The following is a 17,999-nucleotide window of genomic DNA, read 5'->3' on the forward strand; positions in this document are numbered from 1 at the left end:
ACCATGTGTCTCATTATTATTTTGGCTGAAATTTTTCAGCCAACTAATAAAAGTTGATGCCGGATTGACTAGTTGTGAAGACTCGGTCAATCCTTTTTGAGGAAATTTCCTGACTTAGGATTGTATTAAAGCCGATATATTTTATGGGAAGAGGTTTATATGACAGGATCCTTAATTGCTCTATTTTAAATAATTACCTTGCCTGAGAATTTGGCACCTATTAATAGGAAGTTGACAGAGATGACTGCTGTAAAGTCTTGGTCTATCCTTTTGGGGAAATTTCCTGACTTTTGGTTATACTCTACAGCTTATTTTATGGGAAGAGACTTATATAATGATGATAATGGACTTTTTTTTTGCTGCAGGGTGCATCGTGCAGGTCCACACAAGCAGATTTACTATGAGCCTAGGGAAGTAAAAGCTGCAATAGTTACTTGTGGAGGCCTATGTCCTAGTCTAAATGATGTTATTAGACAGGTATAATTTTCTCTCATCTTCACTAGTAAAATCACCAGGCACCCCTTTTTTTGCCTATTCATCAAGGTCGGATATTTTCTCTTAACTCATGTCCTAGAATCAAATTCTATATGTATCATGGACAGTTAATATTTATAGAAACGCAAATGATCATTTTTTGCCACACTATAAGCATTATTGAAAGTAGAGTTTAGTTTGATACCTGGCATTTAATGTGGGAATATGAAACCTTTTCGACATCGGATCAACGTCAAGTACATAAATTATCTTGACAGAAGCTTCAAGTGTCTCTTCATGCCTGAGTTGCATCATTCACATCGGTGATGCACTGTGGGCATTAGTGATGAATTATATTGATCTAGAATGTCATCCACATGGTGCAACATCACTGATTGGTATGTAAGCTCAATTGGCCAACTCTTCTAATGTCTAGAAATGAATTTGTAGCGCAAGAACTTAATCGCACTGGATGATATCTTCATCTGACCTGCAAACCTGGAATTCACTGTCTCGGCAAGTCTTAAATAATGTGAATCCATCACAACTATCATTCTGTCACATTTGCAAATATAAAAAAGACATTCTACTAAGGCCAGTTAAAAGTGTGATGCTTTGTCTCTTTACCTGTCAAACACAAGGATTAGTTGCGAGAGGTCACTTCTACAAATTAGTATGGATTTTAACTGATGACATGGTAATGTAAAGCCCAATCCCGATATGCAGTTTTAAACTTGCTATGTTATTATGCCACAATTCTAGCTACATGAACTCAATGAGGCTGCACTTTGGAGGTGAATATTAATGATTTAAATCATTGTCCAAGATCCCAATTCTCTTGGAGATTGTTTGGTAGCATAAAAGTACGACAAGGTTATTTTCATGACACTCAGCAGTGGGCATGTGATTCGGCAAAGATTGCCCCCAAAAGATCTCACTAGTGAAGCTCAATGTTGCAATGTTGGGTGGGTTTGGAAATGCATTCCTGGTGCAGGTTGATTTTTGGTCAATTTTTCGTAGCACTGATCTTATTCCAATTCAATTATTTCTAGCATATTGCTAGTCTAATAATGACTAAAGCACAACATTTCACTAAAACGAGATTCCTTGGTTTAAATATAGACCGACATGTTGGCCAATGTGCTGGTTGACAACATTTGCTACAAAACAATAAGATTTATCGTTTCGTCACTTTTTCAGCACTATATCGTGTTTTTCCTGATATATCTCTGATACATTGAGCAACCATTTTGGCCTAAAAATTTGACTGGCTTTGCACTCACTATGGGTTTTATTTGTCTTAAAGATCGAGTTTGAGTTTTTAACTCAATTAAACTTTGAACCCAAACCTGTATCCGCTAATGCCTAATAGAAACACTCATAAGAACAATTAGGCTCAATTAAGCTCTAATTCTTTGCAAGAGTGTTGCAGCTCTTGCAGTTCCCGACCATCTGCCTTGAGGTTAACTGTGTGCTGTGTTGCTGTCCTAACCATGTTATCACCATTAATTGTTGCCTACCATAAGCCCCTCCTCTTCTCTACTGCTTGGTACCAATAAGCTACTCTTTGCTCCAAAATGTATCACTGTTTTTAACTCTTCCCATTTTCATCATGGATATTATGTAAAACCTTCGGCTTATGAGATTTGAGAAGACATAGGATTTATATATGAGATAGGTTTAGTCATAGCATTATACTCTTAGAAATATTAGTAACTTCTTTAATAATTTCAAGGTTTAAGCATAAACAAGACGTGAGCACATTTCAATTATAGTTCCATTCTTTGACACAAAGTATTATACACACATGCACACTATCCGATTTGACATCCTGATATTTACTAAAGAACCCTGATATTTCACTAATATATGCTACCAGATACAGAACTTTTTTTTCTCTTACTTGACCTGGCACTCAATATTTAATACCCTAATGAGATATGCAGTTTGGGAGCCATACACAGATATGTATGTATATATGTATGTATGTATGTACATGTTGCACATATATTTACTTTTTCTCTAGTGTCAAGACCTTAGCTGATATGTCTAAACAATAGCTACATTGGCTTATCAAAGCAAATCAACTGTGTAATGATTTTTTTCGTTGTGTAATGTCTTTTCTTCATTCAGGACGAAGGGCAAACTGTACTCATATCATTACGTATTCTATCTATACTAACATATTCTATAGTAACATTTTCTTATTTTTATAGATAGTATTTACTCTTGAAAAGTATGGGGTTAAAAATATAGTCGGAATACCATTTGGCTATCGTGGATTCTTTGATGAAAGATTGTCAGAGATGCCTGTAAGAACACTTTCCTCTAGAGTCTTTTAGATGAAAGATTAAGTATGTCCATTTATTTTAATTGTCAGTTTGCTCTTTTTTTTGTCTGTAGCTTTCCCGTCGAGTGGTGCAGAACTTAAATCTAAATGGCGGAAGTTTTTCGGGTGTTTCGCGTGGAGGTGGTAAGGTTGATGAGATTGTGGATAGCATTCAGGTATTTTGGGTGCAAAGGAAAAATGGGTAAGTAACGTGTCAATGATGCATGCTTTTATAATATTTTAAGAATATAGGCGAAACTGATATTACTGTTCTAAAGAGGATTATATTGATTAGGTTGTAATTGCGAAGTTGCATATGATTGAACTGGATATATTTTTTTGCTTATAGGATCAAATGATAAAGATGCGAGCAGATTGATTGAACTGGATATATTTTTTTGCTTATAGGATCAAATGATAAAGATGCGAGCAGATACCACTCAACTTGGTGGAACTCGAACAATTTTTTTGCTTATAGGATCAAATGATAAAGATGCGAGCAGATACCACTCAACTTGGTGGAACTCGAACGACAGATGAAGAAATTTGTGCAAAAGTTCTCAAAGTCAAATCATGCTACATTAAGGGCTGTGGTTTTGGCCCTAGACCACCACCATTAAGGTTCTCTCGTTCTTCAATGAGTGAAATGTCTGAAAAGAATAAAGAGTTATAAAAATAGTTTCAAGAGACCCAACAACTTGTAGGAACTCAATAACAAAAGATCGATGCACAAAATAAGGTAATCCAAAGATTGGAGGAGCAAGCCAAAAAGTTTGAGGAGTTTATGGCTAATTTTTCCAGGCAACATCCATCAGCTTAGTATTCTTAGTGAACTTAAACTTGGAGAAATGTTTTTTTGATCGTGTTGCATTTGTTATTGCTTTAGACTAGCATTGTTATTTATGGTAGAAAATTGCTTGCTTTGTTTATTTTAATTGTTTTGATGTACTGTGGTGACAATTGATGACAATTATTTATATTTTGAGTGTTTTTCTTGTAATAGCATTATTATTGATGAAATAAAATTTCCTCATTATAAGTATACTGTTTACTTCGTCAAAAGAATATTTCCTCGTTATAGAGTATTCTGCTTACGTTGGTAAAAATATATTTCCTCACTATAGTGATACAACCTATAACAGCAAAAGTAATTTTCCTCGCTATAGACCATATAACCTATATCGACAAATGTAAATTTTCTCGTAATTGAATTTCTTTGGCGATGAATATGGGGCACAACCTACAACGATAAATTTAAATTTCCTCGTCTTTGAGTCCCTTTACTGAGGAATTGTTTCCACGAGAAAAAGATACATATAGTGAAGGAAATCAATTTTCTCGTTAAAGATTTATCTTTGGTGAGGAACAGTTTCCTCGCTGAAAGATACTTACAACGATAAAAATAGTTTTTTAGAACTTTTATTATATATAAATTAAATATTATTCACGTATCATTGGTGAGGAAACTGTAGTTTAGCGATGAAAATGTATGAGATTAGGTGAGGAAAAATATCGAGGCTAAAGAGTAACAACGAGAAAAGAATATATTCATCGCAAAAAGGATTTCACGAGAAATTATAATATTCCTCGCAGAAACTTTTCTTGACCACCCTACCGCGAGGAAATGGTGACCAAAGTTTTTTCCTCGCCAACACACTACGACGAGGAAATCTCGACTTTCAACGACAAACTTGTTCCTCGCGGATTAGCTTTTTTGTTGTAGTGAACTCTATTCACCCCCCTCTAGGGTTCTTTCCTAGTGACACTAGGGTGCTTTCACGGTGGTGATGGAAGGAGATGTCGGTGTCTGAGAGAAAAAGGAGGAAGAGGAGGAGAGAAGGAAGAAGATGTGTTAGAAAAGAGGATGAATGATGAGCAATAACCATCATATTTAGATAGAAAAGAATGGAAGAGATGTAGGCTTTTTGGGATTTTTATTTTATTTTTTATTCTCTCTCTATACTTAATTGGCAAAGAATAATTACTAAAAAAATGGCTGCAACATATAGATGTCTAATTTAAGGACTGCAGCACATGAGAAAAAGATAGAGGTGCAAAGATAGAGGGGCTCCAACACAATTTTTCCTAAAATAAAAAGTTACCATTCTCCATTATAATATCAGATGCAATAAATGATTCCACGTGATCCAATCCACAACAAGTACACGGCTTGGATTCCAACCACGATTACTTGACTACACTAGTTACACGCAACTTATTTTCTTTTGCCAAATCCCTGTCATGATGCGTTGCAACACTTCGAAAAGTCTTTGAGCTACTACAAAAGGTGGACAAAAAATATCATAGAGGGGCGCATCATAGAAAAACATAGGGAGAGAAGTCTTGTCACTTGTGAAGTTATTGATTTCATTTATAATTAAGTTTACAAACTGTCTTTACTCATCGTACATATTGTTTTTGTTGCTTTAAAGTTGGTTAATAGCAAGAAAAATATCGTGAAATCTCAAGAGAGTAGCCTCCCGTCCCCCCCTCGGGATATCCCCACCCACAACAAAACAACAAAAAATTAATAATAATAAAACCGCCCCTTAATTTCCCCCTATAAAAAGAGCCCAACTTTATCAAACTTATGCATCAAAAACACAATGTCTTGGTCTTTTCTTCCACTTGCTCTAGTGCTAGCCATTGTTTCCCAATGCTCCTTTGAAGCTACCAGCTCGCCACCGGTAACTGGTAAGACTAGGGCCCGAATGACCATCAACAGCTTTGAGAAAGGTGGGGACGGCGGTGGGCCCTCAGAGTGTGATGGCAGGTAATGTATTGATCATGGAGTATCCAGTATATTACAGATTTTATCAGAACATCTCGCATACGAACAGATATTTTTGAAAATATTCACTAGACAAGAGAAGTAGGGAGGCCTTTAATTCGAGATTTCAACTTCCCCTTCTATGATTCGGAAGGTTTCACTTGCATATAGACGTTCTGATAAGATTTGTATTTCATTCCATGCTAAAAGTTTTGATGCACCATTGAACTTTTTCTATGAATCTAGGCGCCTCTGTTATCTCATACTATCGTCTTTCTCACCGTACAAAATTTCATAGATATTTAAGATTTTGAATTATATTTTATACTCTAATATATGTAAAAAAACTGTTTTTTCTTCTGGAAAATATGTCCATTAGATTAAATCCCAATAGAGCTAATATTCACCATAACAAATCAGTTTAATATATAAATCAATTATCTATACCAGCAATATGCAATTTGAGGATTTTTTTGTAAATAATTTTTTTTCGTCTGCTTCTAGATTTTTCATCATATGAGAACAGAAAAGTATATATGCGCTATCACCATTTTATTTATTTATTTGAAGTACAATAGTATCTCTAGATACAAATGTGTTTTTAGATGTACGAAGAGTAAGAGTGTGTTTGGCAATCTATTAAAGACAGAGTTAGGATCAATCCTCACCTGATTTCATTCTACGTTAATTAGTTCTAGTTTAGACGAGAAGAGAGGTGGTCCGAACTAAAACGAGATGGCTAACAATTCAGTTTTATGAATATTTAATGGCTAACAGGTACCGCAGTAATACAGAGAAGGTGGTGGCCCTCTCAACCGGCTGGTACGACCACGGCCGTCGATGCCTGAAGCACATAACCATCAACTACAAGGGCCGAACCACAACCGCCAAGGTAGTCGACGAGTGCGACACCGGGAAAGGCTGTGGCGACACCATCGTCGACGCCTCGCGCGCCGTCTGGAATGCACTCGGCGTGCCGAAATCGGAGATCGGAGATGCACGGGTCACTTGGTCTGATGCTGGATCCTAAGCTAGGAGGCTTAAGCTTGAGTTCATATATAAGAGCTAGCGTAGACGAACAAAATAAGAGCTTATTCTATGCTGCCGTTATATTACTTGTGTAATAATGGGAATTATCTAAAGTAGTTATCTATTGCAATTATCTAAAAAATTCAGTCGTTAGTATTGTTTTGGGTGCTGCCCAGGCTCTGAATCCTCTTCCTTCTTCGCTAATCCCCCTCTTCATTTTCTTTTACTTTTTTTCCTTTTTTTTTTTCCTTTGGGAGTAACAAGTGAATACTAATGCTTTACGAGAATGCAGTGTTAAATTATTTGTAAACCTATCTCAAAGATAGCACTTGAGCAGATTAATTGTGAATATGGGCAAGTATTTACATAAATAAAGCCAATAACATCAAAACAGAAACAAGAACATGTAGATGGTCCATTTGTACGGTAAAAACCTTATGTATGGCTCTACCCATGCTATTAGTTTTATCAATGGACAAATTTTGAAACCAAACTCATTTTGAAACTTAATTATAAAAAACGACTCATTTGCATCTTCTTTGTCAAAACCAACCCAGGTTTTACTAAAAATTGGTCGGTTTTAACGAAAAATTGTCTGAAACTTCACGGGACTTGAAGTCCCGTGAAGCTTTTTACATAACAAAACTTCACGGGATTTCAAATCCCGTGAAGTTTGATATTTTTTTCGTCACAACCGACCCAGTTTTAGCCAGATGGCTGAAACTAGGACAGTTTTGGCAAATAAGTTGAGAATAGATTGTTTTTTATAAATAAGTTTCAAAATGAGTTTGTTTTCAAATTTTGTCCTTTTACCAATCAATAAAATTCAATGCAAATTGTTAAAATATCAGTGCAATGCTCCATCCCTTATAAAATTTGGTACCATAAGTTTTAGCAAAAATTGCTTCAAGGCCCCAAATCTAAAAAAGTTATGTGCACCAGTCCATGTACTTTTGTCCAAGTGTATAAACCCAAAATACATTGTAAAATTTCGTTTTAGCCCCGCCAACTAAGCAACTTGAGAGAAATTTTTTTTTAAAAAAAACCCTATTCTACCATGACCGGTTACCGCTACAGTGCCCCTGATTTTGGTAACCGCACCCACCCACTCTCTAACACAAATCAAATCTCTCTTACAATCAGCAGAAAATGGCCGAAAAATCAACAGCAAACTCATATTCTCCAACTTAACTAAGAAAAGGCAATGAATTCGAAGTTGTTCATCGTCCTCTGTTTGGTGAAAAGTTTGTAATAAGAAAATGAAAGAATTAAATTTAATTTATTCCCTCTAATTGCTTAGAAAAAGAATGTTTATAACTCTCTCGATCTCTTACTGATTACAGTCTAAATTTCCGATTACACAAGAGAAAAGGATCAATAAAAATCCTCTCATTTGTTTAATTCTAGGTTCTTCACGGTGGCGATGAAGTGCCTCCCTCGAATACTCACGTTGAGTTTGCTTTCCGTTGACGATCTGAACGTCTTGTTTCACTGGAACGTGGTTGATTCCTCTTGATTGATATTGAGGATAACTTGTGTGACAAGTTCGAAATTAACTCTTAACGAGTTTATGAACTCATAGCGAGTTTTGAACTCTGTGAGAAGAGTTGTTTGAACCAAAAATATGGTTAATAGCCAAGTGAATTTTCTGTTGCCCAGAAGCTCTCTAGCCGATCATCTGAAGATTTGATCCGAAAAACCGATCTCTGAACCTTAGCCGATCACTGGATGATCCGATCCCCCAAAAAAAATCCAATCTCCTTTTCTCTTGAGTTTGTTAAGATTTTTTAGGGAGATAAGGGGTGTAACTAATCCCTTAATCCGCTCCAACGTGGGCGAGATTCCCTCAAATTAAGGGGAAAATGATTCTGAAACCGTTCAACTCATGTTTGAACCAGTCAAACGCCTCCAGCTAGCATTCTGGAACCGAACTCTGCATCTCAGGTTTGGAACGCAGACTTAGGCATTCGCCTAATACTGAAACGCAATGGCTGCATTGTGTTTTGAAGCTAAAACGCTAAAAACGCAGGTGCCGCCTGTGTTTTGAAGGTTGAATACAGAGGTGAGCTCTGTGTTTTTAGAAGAAATTGCTAACTCGTAATCTCTTCTATAGAGCGTTGCAAAAAACATTGTCTTGTAATCTTTGCTTTGGCTATTTGGGATGGGAGAGTTGTCAGATTGTAACTTCACGGTTGATGTGAAGGCTATTGACTCAGAGCTTTCATCAGTCATCGTGAAGGTCATTAAATTATAACATTTCTCGATCTACGTAAAAATCCTCTAATTATAGTTTCTATGAAAATCATCTGATTGTAACTTTCCTTGTCAAGATGCTGATGTAAAAATCATCAAATTGTAATTTCCATCATTGAAGTTTGGTAGGGACCAGCCATCTGTTATGACTTTTAGACAACCTACAGAACCCCCTCCAAAGTTTTCGAAAGTTCACGGTTGACTGGGACGAATTTTCGAAATACTTTGGATCCTAAAATTTTGTTGAATAATTGTTCACTCCGTCTGATTCGAAGACATCGCGAACCTGGTTGTCGGAATACTATAATTCTGCTTCCTTAAACCAAACAAGATAACTTTTGTGCATTGATGACAATGAACTTAGTCAAACAAGCTAAAGCCCAAGTCATTGTTGTTAAACCAAACAATATAATTTTTGTGCCTTGATGACAATGAACTTAGTCAAACAAGCTAAAATCCAAGTCATCTCGGTCAATGCAACAAGAGCGATAGTGACAGCAAATTTGTTTGGATCCTTAAGATACTCCTTCAACTTATATGGAGGTGTATTCAATGTCAACAACACCAGTCAGAAGATTCTTGTGGGCATTGATGAACACCCAACGCGCAGCTACGGGAGTTAAGTAATAAGGGAGCCGATGATAGTGAAGCCACCATAGAAACAACAGCTACAAACTTGTCAACGAGGTCTTCTTCGGTGAAGTTGAGCACCTTTTGGCTTTGTTAATCTTGGTTGGAATGTTAAGCCATTTAGAAGGATGAGTTACGCGACACATTGAGCTCGATGGTTTCAGCATCATTAATTATAACCTGCATGTACTTATCCTAGAGGCTGCATAGTTTCTTACCATAGGCCAGTTTCTTCTCGACTTTCATCACCTTGATGGCCATTGTTAGCTTCTCTTTATTTATTTGAAGCTATGTCATACCCTTAATCGTCGAAATATTTATTTTATATTATATTATAGTGCTAAAACGCACCAGTGGACTTTGTGCTTGAGCATTGAGACGCAGGGATGAACTCTACGTTTTACTACAACCTAGACGGAAAACCGTCTAGGTTGGCAATCTAGACGGCATTCCGTCTAGAATGCCAACCTAGACGGAAATTATACAACCGTCTAGGTTGCTTTCCGTCTAGATTGGTAATCTAGACGGAATTCCGTCTAGTTTGCTCCAATCTAGACGAAAATATTCTAGACGGAGCAAACTAGAAGGATTTCCGTCTAGGTAAACCAATCTAGACTAAACATAGAGAAACCTAGACGGAAATTTCCGTCTAGATTGATCGTTTTTCTACTAGTGCTATATAAGAGCTTATTTGCTCTAAAGTCTAAATAGAGGATCTCAGCAAACTCAGGGTTAGTATAAACCCCACCACATCATTTAAACACGGTCACATCAATATTCTAATATCCCTCAAATTTAGGAACGCAAGGTTAAATGCACTTAACCAGCCAATTCCTCACTGGTAGCGATGAGAAATTTCTAATTGCACATTCAGCGGACTCTCAGCGCCGAAGCCAAGCTTATAACTAAACTGCATTCTAAAAGCCAAACTAAGTTGAAACACTAGGTATCAAGACAACGTACTTAAGATAATATACTTAAGTCGCAAAACATTTCAAGCTACGACAGACTACAACCAAAGCAGCATGCATAACCTACGTCCACTTTTATTTAAATACGAAGGCTGAGCTCGAACCCTAACAAGACAACAGCGAAACTAGTAGCGACCTCCATAGCCATAGGGACCACCCTCAGTCTCAACGTGACCAGCTGCAATGATAAAGATTATGTTAGCAAGTTGTTGCATTTTTAAAAATATTTATAAAAATAGAAAAGAGTAAGACGATGAAATCTGTACGTGGGAGGTTAACAGCTTTGTTTGCTTCAGAGTCGGCAGCAGTATTGTAACCCTAAAGAGGGCAGAAGAAAAATAAATATGTGAGATGTAACAACTTCGAAGAGTGAAATGCAAATAGTTTTTTAAAGATGGAAAATGAGAACAAATAAAACCCAAACCAGACAAACAACACTCAATGCTTATGTATTAGTTTTCCCTGAAATTAGGGAGATGCGAGCTAAAACCTTTTCGCAAGAAAAATGTGGAACACTCTTTTTGATATCTAATCTTTAAACAATTTAGCAAGTACAAAATGGAAAATTACCAATCTATACCTTTCAGAAATTCTCAACTGAAGATTTGAGTGCTACAAACAAGTAAGCTGCCAAGTCCCAATTTCTTAATTGACATTTAAGAACTAATAAATATATCACGAGTAGGAGGGAGGCAGAACAGATGTTCACTCATATTAATAGCTAATTCTATATTTGTTTGAGACTTCGCTCTCTCTCTCTCTCGTATATATCAAAATTGAATATCTAATGATTGTAGAAAAAATTCTAAGTAGGTGTAATTCAATGAAGTAAAGTAATATGCTCCGAGTTCAAACAGAGAAATTTTTCATACCCTTGGAACATGCTCCATATCAAATGACTTAAACTGACTCCCGAGTTGCTGAGCCTCGCTGCAATACCTAGACATGTTCTCGTTCCTGGTTTTCCAATGCCCTTGCACCTATATTAGAAGTGAGCTTATTACTAAGGGAAAGTGCGCACATATGAAATGAACAACACAAAGGAGAGGCAACTAAATGTTTTATACTACATAAACCGAAAATAAATCAAAAAGAAATTAAAAATTGTTTAAAATTGCAAAATTTATGATGTCATCAAGTTTACTACTCCAATAGAGCAATAGCCAAAAAAAACCTAACATTGAAAATTTTCAAAAAAAAAATATTTGGATAGCCAACTATTCGCTTATCCCTCTTTTAATTTAGGACCACAAAATATAAACCTTCTAATCTAACATCAAAAATTTCCGAAAAAAAAAAGAAAATTCAGATACCTGGTTGTGGACAAGTTGGGAATCACCCCTAACATGGATCTGATCATAACCCATATCAAGTGCAGTCTTCATTCCCCGGTTGAGTGCTGCATACTCTGCAGCATTGTTGGTTCCATGCCCCAAACCCTCACGAAATCGAGCAATCTGATCATAACCCAGATCAAAACACATCAACTCCTCTACTAAAACCCTAACGAAAAAACAAACTATGTCCAGGTTTTTAACCCAAAAATTACCCTGGTCTATGTTTGAAACTATCCACTTCCAAGGTTATTTCTAAACCCAAATTCCAACCAGAATTATTTTTAAACCCATTTTACGTATTTCATCAGTTTTATGCACATGATCTTTTAGAAAAAAAATAATTTACGTATGACATTTTCTAAGAGTTCTTAGAATGTAAACTATAATCTTCTCACACTACTTTAGAATTTTGATATAATGGCTAGAGAGACTTTTCCATAGTATCAGGGCCAAGTTCCAATCTTGTCCGTATCAGAGCCACGAATCAAATGCAAATTTTTTTAATAAAAATTATTGTTGCCGCAACGTAATATCTGATCATAACCCATTTAAAAAAAAATAGCAGTCAACCTGCACGACCCGGTAAAATATAAAATTATCACTCTCCGGAGTCTAACATGTTAACTTCAGGGTTTTGATACAATGATCAGATGACCTTTCAAAAAAATAATTTAGAAGTTAGGTCAATTTAAAAATAGATCACGCTGAAAATCTGAGTTTTGAAACGAAAAGATTAGCTCTTCTTCGTACTGGGTTTACTACCTCAGCGCCACTCTCAGACTTCAGAACACCGCCTGCTCCAGATCGCCCAGGGTTTCCCTTCGAGGCGCCATCGTACTCGAGAATCACCTTCTTCGACATTATTACGATTTCTGCATCAAAAACAACGCAAAATGAGAAAGAAAAAGGGGGAAACAAATATTATTTTGAAATTTTTTTAAGAGTAAACAAGAGGGCTCTTGATTTTCTTACTTTGTGAAAGAAAGCAGAGAAGGCGATGGAGGAAGATGAAATGACCAGGGTTTATATTTGGAGGAATTTAGGGGTAGTTTCGTAAATGTCTAAAAATGAAGCAACTGCTGCACGTACAAGAGAATCCCTTGATTTACGGAGTTAATTGATTTTCCCTGGGAAACGTGCAGATATTTATCGTTTTTTTTTTGCAGAAAGTAGAAAAATTGAAATAATAATATCGGTAACCGTATCCGTTAGGATACGAATATGGTTACTCAAATCTATAACTGATAGGATATGGTTACAAATATGGTTTTATAGTAAAATATCCATATCCATATTCGAAATATCCAAATACATATTAGTCATACTCTTACGATAGTTTCGATTCTTAGATTATGGATTTGTGGTTAATTTTGATGATCAAGATGTCTAATCTTAACTTTTCAATTATAATGGACATATTAACAAACTTTTTTGTATCACATGAACTATGTTTTTCTCAATACTATCTAGTTTTCTCATATCTCTTTTGTATCTGCATGCATATCCGCTTATATATCTGCATGCATATCCGTAACCGTATCCGATTTTAGCGAATATGGTTATAAATTTTTCTTTCCGAGGTATATCCATATCTGTATCCGTATCCGAGATGAGTAAACGGATATGGATATGATAAGCATCATATCCGAGCCGTATCCGAACCGAATGCACCCCTATGAAAAAGGGTTTCTTCATATGTTACTTTGTTACATTTTTTATAATTACATATTAGTCCTTTAAATCTAGAAATTGCATATTAGTTCTTTGCATTTTCAATAATTACGTGTCAGTCCTTCAAATCTTCAAAATTGCAGTTAGTCCCTCAAACCCTATAGGATCTTATAAAATGATATTTCAGGTTTAAATAACGTTAGATTTGGGGGGGAAATATCCTGTCAAATGTAATATTTAGAGGTAAAGTGACTATTTTACCCTTTTATAATGTTCCCCAACACATTTCCTAATAGGTTTAAATCCAATACGTGCTTAAAATAAATCCAAATTCACTTGTGCTATTCTTCTCCAATGACTAGCAAAAAATTCTACCAAAAAGTTGAGCTTTACAAACTGTTGAAACATCAAAGTGAGAGGTAGTTTGGTGATTGTAGCTTTTGGGTTAAGAGTTAACTCAGTAATAATTAGACTTTTCACTGAAATGCTAACCGAATGATCATTTTGTAAGACTCATAGGATTTAAGGGTCTGAAATGTAATTTCTATGATTTAGGCGGGAAATAAGCAATTATTGAAGATCTAAGGAACTAAATTATAATTTTCAAGATTTGAGGGACTAATATGAAATTATTAAAGATTTAAGGGGATTATTGAAGATTTGAGGGACTAAATTGTAATTTTTAAGATTTGAGTAACTAATATGCAATTATTTAAGATTAAAGGGACTAATATCTAAAAAACTAAGAAATAGTTGCACTGACACAACATTGGCTTGGATACTTTATTGATGGGCTAAATGGCACTTAAATACACTAATGTTTCGCTGACTTTACACCTAAAATGACTTAAGTTGTAAAAAGTAATATAAAAATACCTTAAGTTGTAAAAAAATAGCATATTGCTATCTTTTGTTAAATAAATAACAAATTATTCCCACGTGTATAGTACACATGAATTTTATTATTGTATTGCTCCTATTTGTTGCTTTAACTATCATTTTACATACCCGTTTAATTTATTACTTATATTTTAATGGATGGCATTTTCGTCAAAACTAATCGTGTTTGTCTGATTTTAACTGTGGAAATTTTAGAGTTTTTTTATGCTGCTTTTTATAACTTTGAACATTTAAGTGTAAAGATAGTAAACATTAGAGTTTTTAAGTCTCATTTCGCCTTATTAATTGCATAGGTGGAAGCTGGAACGGACTTAATAACTCCTCCATTTGTTGGTCCTCTTTATTATGATAATAGGAATAGACATTATTTGCTTAGTCATAACGTTTATATCATTTAATAAATAATTATAATTTATGTTAAATTAGAATTAAGAATAATTGATAATTATATTTAAGATCAAAAAAATGACGAGAGGATATCTCCATGATGAGCATGACACACCATTATTCGGGAAAAGATAATTGCAGAGGTTATTTCGGTGATTAAATATAGGGTATGAAATATAATTTTATTTCCATAAAGCCATAAATCTGTGACACTCAGTTTCCTTTGCTAACTTTATTGAATCTAATCATATATAATACTACCCAATTTAGATTTTCTTCACTATAAATAGATAATGCAGAGTCAATTAGTTAACCATGCACGCCTACTTATCAGCTATAATTAACTCAACTAATAATTTGAAAGGGATCCTGATATGGTAACTGGAGAGAGACCACTTACCACAATTTTTACCATGAATTCTAATTTTGAGGATTAGTATGTAGCCACATAGGATTCAGTATCTTGACATTTTTAGGATTTTTTCCTCCCGATAATGTAGCCTCGTTTTATTCCCTAAAATATGTGTCAATGCTCCAAAATAAAGAAGCTGATGTGGCCTAACCCCATCAACTTTTTCCCTTGCTCTTTAAGGCCTGTTTGGTTATTTTCTAAAAAACCAAGAAATAGAAATAAAAACCAAGAAAACTCAAAAAGTACAATTTCATCCATTTCCATCCCTAAATCCCACCCATAACATCTAATAAAATATTATTTTTATCCAACAACTCATCCACCATATCTAATAAAATATTATTTCTATCCAACAACTCATCCACCACATCCACCACATCTAATAAAATATTATTTTTATCCAACAACTCATTCATCACATCTAATAAAATATTATTTTTATCCACAACATCACTCAACTCATCTCATCTCATCATTTCAAATAAATATTATTTTTATCCACAACATCACTCAACTCATCTCATCTCATCATTTCAAATCACTCACATCATCCAATAAGATGGTGACAACTCATCTCATCTCATTAACATTTTATTTCCACACATTTCCTCCCAAAAAACTAGGAAAACAATTTCCTTAAGTGTGAGTCACATCATCCAATAATATAATGACAACTCATCTCATCTTATCTATTTTCTTATTTTTAATGATGAACCAAACAAAAGAAAACAACCTATTAAAAGAAATAGATTTCTTATAATTTATTTCCTTAATTTTTTCGCCAACCAAACAATATCAAAACAAGTTTTCTTAAAAAATCACTCACATCATCCTATAATAAGGTGACAACTCATCTCATCTCATCTCCATTTCTTTGATTTTTTTCTTTTTTTAGCAAACCAAACACTCCCAGAATAATTCTTCTTAGAAATAGTTTTCTATTTCTTTAATTTCCCACTTTTTTTAGGCAAACAAACAGGCCCTTAGCCCAAAAGGAGCCAAAAAAAGTGTGTCCAGCCCCAAAACCCCACTTTTATACATGTAATCTTTGTATGTGTACCAATCTTTCGAAAATGCCCCCTTCTCTCAACCAGGAAACCGTCTCCTTCACCCACTGAGTCGGTGATCACTGTCATCGCAATTAATGGGATTCGACGGCGAAAATGAAGGGGAAAAACTGTGGGTTCCCTCCATTACTGGCCTAACTTATCGTGGGTTATCTATTTTATAATTTTATCCCTCACTCTCTCATTTATGGTGTTAGGGTTTTGCTGTTTAACTTTCAACAACCCCTTATGTCCTAAAAATTCCCTCAATTACTCCTCATAACTATCATCATAACTTTCAACAACCCCCAATGACCATCAAATACTTGATTTGCATGGTGTCGTTAGGCGAGAAGGCTATATTCTAGATGCTAAGTTCTACAATAGGCTTTTTTGAATTGAAATTTCATGCATCTGAAAGACTGAAAGTACGTCAACATACTTTATCATTGATATATAAATCTGAGAGGCACCCGAACCTGAGATTTTCAGTTGATAATGAAGATGATTTGAAGTGCATGTTGGAGCACAATCGAAATATGGGTTGTACGGAGAATCACATGCAAGCTGTTGTTAATATAGAGAGTTCTACTTTTGGAAAAAATTAGAAAGTTCTTACTAAAATGTAAGTAATCAATAAACTCTTCTTAAAACTATGCTTTGCGTGATGTAAACTTTGTGATTTTAGCTTTCAATGCATAGGCGAAATATAGTTGTTATCTTAAATAGTTAGATGTTAACTTTTCTTGTATGATATTAAGTTTCAACGAGATCGATATGTTAACTTTCACACGAACATGTTAACTTTTACATGAACATGTTACTTGTTTTTCATGAAGTTGTTAACTTTTCTCATAGCTGCTGGCCTTCTTATTTTGATGATGTTTAACAAACAATTTACTTTTAATATTGTTTGTCTAGTGTTTGTGTTTTCGTATTTATTCTAGGCAAACAACAAGTTGGAGGATGGATGGAATTACGCATTCACGATCATATCCAATGGAGGTTGGCGGAATTGTGGAGTGAAGCCTTGCAATTCAAGTTAAAGATTCAAGTTCAAGCTTCATCCGCGAGTGTACCAAGATAAAGCTTCGTTGAAGATCACAAGATTAGGTAATTTAGTTTAGGAGTTTATATTATGTGTGTTAGTACCTTAAGCTCAATATAATATGCACACACATTTTATTGGTTTCTTTGTATATATATAATTGGTTTCTTTGTGTATATATATATAGTTATATATACACACACAAGTTAAGTTTTTGTTTCTATGTATATTTAGTTATATATATATACATACATGGTTTTGAGTTTTTAAGTTTTAATATGAAACAATTGTATACAATTGAAAATACATTTCTTGTTTCATACTTATATGCATATATATGATTTCATCAATATCAATGTTATTTAGTTCAATGAAATCATATTTTCTTTTAAAATGTTTGCAAAATATGCAATTTTATAAAAATATTTTTTTCTTGGTTTATGGACTTAATAACAATCATATACATCTTTCATTAAGTCTATATAATTATTTTGTATTGTTTCAAAATATGGTTTAGCCAAAATATTAAAATTCATATGTTTACATTTTTATGTTTTGGACTATTTTGCAAAATAATGACATTTCCCATTTGGGAAATCCTTTTTGAAAATCAGTTTTTGTAGCATGTGTATTATCATGTCTACAATCATTTTTTCAAAGTTTTATATTTTTCTGAATTTATTTGATATTTTTAAACAGAATTTTAAATTTAGAAAATCAGATTTTTGCATATGTCAATTTG

At 34.5% G+C, this 17,999-nt stretch overlaps 3 protein-coding genes across 3 annotated transcripts; 2 read left to right on the forward strand and 1 right to left on the reverse strand.

Moving 5' to 3' along the window:
- LOC109838120 (ATP-dependent 6-phosphofructokinase 5, chloroplastic-like) lies at positions 241-3,261 on the forward strand. Its single transcript, XM_020406588.1, has 5 exons — positions 241-293; positions 366-477; positions 2,691-2,786; positions 2,878-3,005; positions 3,212-3,261. Exons 1-5 carry the CDS (start codon positions 241-243, stop codon positions 3,219-3,221), a joined length of 399 nt encoding a protein of 132 aa, XP_020262177.1. The 3' UTR covers positions 3,222-3,261.
- On the forward strand, positions 5,410-6,744 carry LOC109838121 (putative ripening-related protein 2). The gene is made up of 2 exons (XM_020406589.1): positions 5,410-5,576; positions 6,351-6,744. The coding sequence occupies exons 1-2, from the start codon at positions 5,410-5,412 to the stop codon at positions 6,601-6,603; spliced, it is 420 nt and encodes a 139-aa protein (XP_020262178.1). The 3' UTR covers positions 6,604-6,744.
- On the reverse strand, positions 10,263-12,853 carry LOC109836463 (uncharacterized protein Mb2253c-like). The gene is made up of 6 exons (XM_020404359.1): positions 12,766-12,853; positions 12,556-12,665; positions 11,770-11,913; positions 11,329-11,436; positions 10,723-10,774; positions 10,263-10,634 (listed from the first exon to the last, which is right to left on the reverse strand). Exons 2-6 carry the CDS (start codon positions 12,652-12,654, stop codon positions 10,582-10,584), a joined length of 456 nt encoding a protein of 151 aa, XP_020259948.1. The 5' UTR covers positions 12,655-12,665; positions 12,766-12,853; the 3' UTR covers positions 10,263-10,581.

The sequence above is a fragment of the Asparagus officinalis genome, chromosome 4, assembly GCF_001876935.1.
Source record: "Asparagus officinalis chromosome 4, Aspof.V1, whole genome shotgun sequence".
Lineage (NCBI taxonomy): Eukaryota > Viridiplantae > Streptophyta > Magnoliopsida > Asparagales > Asparagaceae > Asparagus > Asparagus officinalis.